This window comes from Hakea prostrata, chromosome 3, assembly GCF_041222555.1.
Source record: "Hakea prostrata isolate BN-2017 chromosome 3, UWA_Hpros_2, whole genome shotgun sequence".
Taxonomy (NCBI): Eukaryota; Viridiplantae; Streptophyta; class Magnoliopsida; order Proteales; family Proteaceae; genus Hakea; species Hakea prostrata.
This window is the reverse complement of record NC_142602.1, coordinates 26,767,613-26,774,200: the sequence shown is the minus strand read 5'-3', so window position 1 is coordinate 26,774,200 and position 6,588 is coordinate 26,767,613. Positions and strand designations below refer to the sequence as shown.

At 35.4% G+C, this 6,588-nt stretch overlaps 1 protein-coding gene across 1 annotated transcript; it reads left to right on the top strand.

The window, feature by feature from the left end:
* The first annotated feature begins 622 nt into the window (after nucleotides 1–622).
* On the top strand, nucleotides 623–1,510 carry LOC149021926 (indole-3-acetic acid-induced protein ARG7-like). The gene has a single exon (XM_089147218.1). The coding sequence runs from the start codon at nucleotides 693–695 to the stop codon at nucleotides 1,089–1,091; it is 399 nt and encodes a 132-aa protein (XP_089003344.1). The 5' UTR covers nucleotides 623–692; the 3' UTR covers nucleotides 1,092–1,510.
* The last annotated feature ends 5,078 nt before the right edge of the window (nucleotides 1,511–6,588 follow it).

Sequence of the window (6,588 nt, the reverse complement as noted above, 5' to 3'; positions counted from 1 at the left end):
TTTCAGTGGAATCTGAAACTCTTAATCTCTCAGTATAATCTTAGACTCTTGATCTAACTATACGATGCTCGTTCACACTTCTGTACACGTTTTGAATCTTTCTCTCTCTCTCTCTCTCTTCTGTACACGTTTTGATAACCTCCCTCTCTCTTAATCATCATGATCATCAGAAGGAAGCAATGATAATTAGAAATTAAATTAGAGAGAGAATAATATTCCAATGTATAGAAGTAGGAATTGAATAACAGATCGAGCTGTTCCTCCATCCCATATTCCCATACCTCTATTATTATATATCTCTTATCCTTTCAATCTTCAAGAGCTGTGACTCTGGAATGGTGGGGTCTTCTTTACTTTACTTTGAAAATTTCCAAAACCAATCTCTCTCTCTATCTTGCTACGGTTCGTACACTTTCATAACACAAAGTGCAATGTCATATATTTTATAAACCACAGCACCTGCAAACTCTGAAGAGCATCAAATATTTCCCATTCATAGAATGACAAAACAGTAGTCCTTCTCAGATCATACTACCCTTTTCATTCTTATATAAGCCCATTTCCCTTTCCAGTAGCTACCCATCTCTCACTTTCTCTCTCTCTCTCTCTCTCTCTCTCTCTCTCTCTCTCTCTCTCTCTCTCTCTCTCTCTCTCTCTCTCTCGTTCTCTGACTACCCACTATAACAAGCAAGATGAATAGTAAGTTAATGTCTCTCAGGAAATGGAGAAGGGTGGATATCAGAAGAACTCATCCAGGAAGTTATGATCAACAATGCTGTTCAGCATGGGCTCAATTGCCTAGAATCGTGGAGGAAGAAGAAAAAGAAGAAGAGGAATTCATCCCGAAAGATGTACCAAAGGGACACTTGGTAGTGTACGTTGGAGAAGCTTACAAGAGGTTTGTGATCAAAGTGAGCTTATTGAAGCATCCACTCTTCAAAGCATTACTAGATCAAGCTCAAGATGGGTGTGACTTCACCCCACACTGCAAGCTCTGGATTCCCAGTCATGAGAATATTTTCCATGAAGTTGTTCGCTGCATCACCAATACTCGGTCGGATCGAAGGATTTCCAACTTCTTGCGTCTTTGATCTTCATATGGAGAGCTCCAATATTTTTTCTATTTTTGGATCTCTTAATTAATTTAACCTCTCTCTCTCTCTAATGTGAAATTCACTTGTTCGATCTCTCAAAATAGCTAGGCATATATGAAATAATGTTAGCTTTTCCAAATTTTTTTTCTTCTTGTTTTTCTTCTTTCTGTTGTCTCTCATTCATCTCTGTAGATCGTTTCTAGATCCAAATCCTCAAGCCATTGGATCTCCAACATCCCTCTCTCTTCCTTCTGCAGATGATGTCCAAAGGAATCATCTCACTGGAAAAATCTCACCATTGTAATTTTTGTAAGCTCTGATGGCATCTATCCGTAAAAGTCACTTCAAAATTTTAATTTTACATTTTTTTTGTAATGTCTTTTTGTGGGAGGCAAGATATACTAAAAATGCTAATATACTAGGTGTGTTTATTTGTTACTTTCTTTGGGTAGAACTATTTGAATCAAGGTCATTCTTATTAGTGAAATCACAGAATTTTTTATTTTATTTTGTGTTATTCTCTTAAAGGACAATAAAAAGAGAGAAAAAAAGTAATAACCGTAAACATCATGAAGTTAGATTCAACTTCAGTACTCGAGATTTCAATCTCGACCGTTGGCAGCAAGTGTTGCGCATTAAATGTGTAGCATTCAAGTTTGTTGAAGTTTAATAGGTATTATGGCACGGCAATTGGCAAGCTTGATAAACAAGAACAAACCAAATGAAGTAAACTTTCTAAAAGAAAATTATTTTAACTGCTCAAAGAGGTAAAAGGAGTTCCAAGTCTTTGTCATAGTCGCTCAAGTCTGTGTTTGCAACTTTAAAGATTTGTTAGTACTTCAAATAACAAAAAGGACTCCTAGCTTTATTAATAAAGACAGTTCCTTAATTAATTGAGGGAGTTAGGGCATAGGGGTGTAGCATCATTGACAGAAAAAAGGGTCGTGAAGATATTTTCGAAGAAGAAGGCCACAAATAATACATTGTTAAGCATCTATGAAATTACTAAATTGGGGAGTGCCTTAAGACCCAAGAAAGCCAACCCCTTGAAATTTCTAGGTTGGTTTTTATAATATACAAGAAATGATAACATTGACATTTTTTCTTGAATAGTGAATTTAACTTTCAAAGATAGTAGAGAATTTTTATTTAAAAAACATGAATAACTGACATTTTATATATATAGTAGGGACCTCTTCACTAAGAGGTTGATCATTCCTAATGGGCCAACACTTTGATGGTATTTGCTCCTTTTTATTTTGTTATTATTATGAAATCTCCTGCAAATCCAAGACATTAGAGAAACATTTGATTTATTGTTTTCTTTATTGTTGATTGGCCCTCAAGTTTGAAAAAAAAAATCTCTCTTGTGGGACTGCTATGCAATCTACATTACTAAAAGCCATGTGATACAATCCGAGGTTCCGGATAAACCGGCTCTGCTAGTTCATGGTTTTATTTAAACAATTAAAATCATGTGAAATTAAAACCAACGACGATGACAGCAAAGGAATCTTGAAACCAAAAACAGAAAACTGAAAAAGGATTTAGAGATTGATGAAATCTCCAACTGGCTTACTTGATTCTCAAGGCATCTGTTAGTTTCAGATTACACTGAGGTTTTTAAGGGATTTGCATGTTTGTTATTCCATAGATCTCTTAAATCTTATATTTAAGAATGTTGATCGTTCACTTATTTGTCAAATGCAGGGACAGATCTTTACATTTCATTCTAGTCTGTTGTTCCTCATCGATTTCCTACATTTCAGGTTAGTTTGCATATTCAAATAACTTTCCTATTGCCTTGAGAACACAAGCCTAACAGGCCAACAACAACGGGAAGTGAGGGAAAGTACTCAAAAATCTAAGCACATTGCATTGTCCCATTGTAGGACTCTTTCATTTAAAACTAGAACAAATTGCATTGACACCTCAAAATGGAGGCCCTAAAGCACTGACACCCCACTTTATGCTTAAAGAACACAAAGACCCCAAAATTTAATTTCTATTAAATATATTTGTCCAATTTGTCACTGAAAACCTTTTAGAAACAGTTTATTATAGAGATATTTTTTAAAATAAACAGTGATTTAATTATTTTCAATAATAAATTTGACAAATTTATCCAATAAAAAATTAATTTTAAATTTTTTATGCTTTTTAAACATAAAATGGAAGTGTTAGTGCTTTAAAACCTCTATTTTGGGGGTGTCAGAGCAAATTGCTCTTAAAACTAGTCATATATTCCCATTTGCACAAAATGCAACTCTAAATACTTTGGATTTGTATTATTTCAATTACTTTTCCACTTTAGAATCAATTGCTGTTTGGGGTATATTATTTTTTTATATTTTAAAGAAAATTCATTACTTGGAAGTAATCAAAATGTTACAGTTATGATCCTGGTAGAAGCTAGATAGGCTGTTATAATAGTTAGATACTAAAGTTTTAATGGCTTTAGTAGTGAAAGTTTGTAGAAGGGTGGGTGGCCTTACTTGGGGTAGATTTAAGAACCCCAAACAGATCCAGAAAACCCCTGCACCCACATTCAATTGCTCAAATCCATTTTCATTCCCTACTCAACCGGAAACCCCAAACTAGTGAAGAAAACATGTCTCAGCTGTGTACTCCAGAAAACAAAACTCCCCCACTACCAGAAAATTGGAGGGAGAAAATTTTTCTCTAAAACTCCAGAACAAAATTAATGTCAGACGCCAAAGAGATGGTTGATGGTGAATCTGGCTTGGGGTTCTTCGTGAGAAAGGAGAGATGAGGATGGCTGAAAAAGCAGTTCCAAAGTTGTAATTCGATTCGAATATTTCCCGTGTCAACAATCCAGTATAACGATTGAGGTTCATTCGAGGGGCAAGGATTGGAAACTATATAAATCCCTGTTATCACCCAGAATCAACCAGATGATAAACTAAGCTTGTCATAACCAATGCTCCCTCTGTATCAGTAGAGAGCTGAGTAACAGGATATTCTTTTTGTCACCATCTTTTCTATCAATGATGCAAGATAGTAACAGAACTGCTTACAAGCTTCATGTAGAGGTAAGACAATGATTCATAGATCTCTCTCCATGTTGAGGTTAAAACTGTCAAGAATCTGAAATCCCTCAACAAATCCAGTCATCAGCCTACAATAACAATTATGATTTGCATATACAGGATGGAGTACCAAAGAAGATAACGACTAAAAACCTGAAAACAGAACACAGTTACAGATGATCCGTGTTTTTAAAATTCCATGGACCTAGTTTAATTATTTGCAGTCTCAAAACAAAACAAAATAAATTGAAAAGATTGAAAATAAACAAATCGGCCACCAAAGTACAAGTCACCATTAAAAAGTACACGAAGAGAAGTGAGCAAATGCCAAAAGTCAGTCACAAGCAATGAGAAACACACTTGAAACCTAATGACTATTCAAGAGTAATTGGCTTTACTCATTGAAAAATCACTGATAGTTGTTCTCTATTTTCAGTGGTTTTGTGAATGAAAAGATTTGGCTTGACCCTCCATTGCATGTTATTTCATAGTGATAATGCCAAGGAGTACTCTTCCTTTCCCTTACTACTTTTATGGTTCAACATGGCATTATTTCATCAATCTTCCGGAGCCAACACCCTACAACAAGATATTGTGGCTGAAACGAAGAATCATCATTTAATGGATGTTACACGTCTCTTTAACTTGAGAGGAAGACGACCAAACTTTTTAAACTGATGCTGTTCTGACGGCATGTCACCCCATTATAAGCTTTTTTTGACTGATATTGTTTTGACTGCACGTCACCCCATTAGCTGCATACCTTCCTTAGTTTTGCCTGGTGGTTTTGTCACAGCCTATATCAACTCTTAAGCCTACGGTTATGCTTTCCTTTAGTAGTTACTGAGTTGGGCAATAATCTTCCCACATATATATTGTTCTAGATTCTGCTTCCCAGGTTTCTACCACCATTGCGGCCCAATACCATTGTCTACCTCGGGCATTAATCTCCCGACATATATATTGTTCTAGTTCGCTTCCCAGGTTTCTCCACCATTGCCGCCCAATACCATTGTCTACCAATATAATCTTAGCAAAGTTTGGCTACACCTCCACTGTTCATCAACCACTACTCCCTCCTCTTCACCAATCATCCTACCCCACTGATGCAGGTCCACCACCAAATTGAGCTACTTTACCTTGGAATCAACTTGTCTGTTTGTGTCTGAATGTTAATGTGTGCATCTGTTGGGTTTTCATTCCATGGGGTTTACATTGTAATTGGCCAACCTAATGGACCTAGAACATGGATAATTATGTTGAGTAAGAAAAATTCCATACTTAAATTCAACTCTTTTTGTCAAGTCAATTGAAACAGTGGCTCAAATCAAGTTTAGTAAGTGAATTGATTCAATTAGAGGTCATATGATAAGAAGACACATGACTTAATTAGATTATAACAACAAATCTCATAGCTTCCCATGATTAAGGAGGTTGTGCTATGCTTGTCTTATATGATTTGCTATTGTGATTAGAATCAGGTCCTATGGAACAGGCTTTTAAGCCCCTATTTAGTACCCCATAGTGGAAGATCAAAACCAGACACTAATAATCAAATTTTGCTCAAGCAAGTTATCGGGCATGTTAGCCTTTTCTCTAATGTGAGATCCTTTAGTATATAAAGTCTAGACTGTTCCTTTACCTGGAATTTATGGCCCAAGTTGCTGATAATGACGCAGGATAATCAACAAGTTCGGCTTCTTTCCTTAAGAACAGTCTATAGTTGGATGATATACGTATCTGGCCTATGATTCTATGGGATTATTCTGTAACTAGCCAACTTCAAAGGCCTGAAGTATAAGTACAAAGTAGGAAAATGGAATTCCATTCATTGGTTTAGGGCCTGTTTGGTTACATGAGTCTGGAGATATCAAATATCTAGAGATTTCAAATCTATAGATTTCAAGTCTATGGAGTTATAATTTATAAAATTAGATGTTTGGTTGTGGAATGAAATTTGTGGATTCATCCTAAAAAATTATTTGATCGACGTGATTTTTGTGAATGTACAAATGTATAGCTTTTTTGAAATCTCTGGATTTCACCCCTTACCCATAAATCTACAGATTCACATTTTTAGTGTAAAAATGTGAATCTCTAGATTTCATGAATCTAGAGATTTTTACAACCAAACGGGTAAAATTCTCAGATTCATGAATCCAGAGATTTGAAATCTCTAGATTCATGTAACCAAACAGGCCCTTAGTTAAGAGTTAGGCCTTAGTTAAGAGTTCTGTTTTATATCTATTTTCTTTATTATTTCAATTTCCTAGTCAGATTAGATTTCCTAATGGGTTAAGGTCAGGTTAGGCATTTCCCTTTCAGCATTTGAGCTCTTTTGGAGTCAGTATCTAATTTTGAGTTTGAAACTATGTTAACCAATGTGGTTATAAATATGGATGTAATTGCTCAGTTGAGCCATAAATTGATGAATTGAATTCCGA

Bases quoted from the DNA above. Each gene is read 5' to 3' on its own strand.
- LOC149021926 (XM_089147218.1), top strand. From the start codon at position 693: ATGAATAGTAAGTTAATGTCTCTCAGGAAATGGAGAAGGGTGGATATC.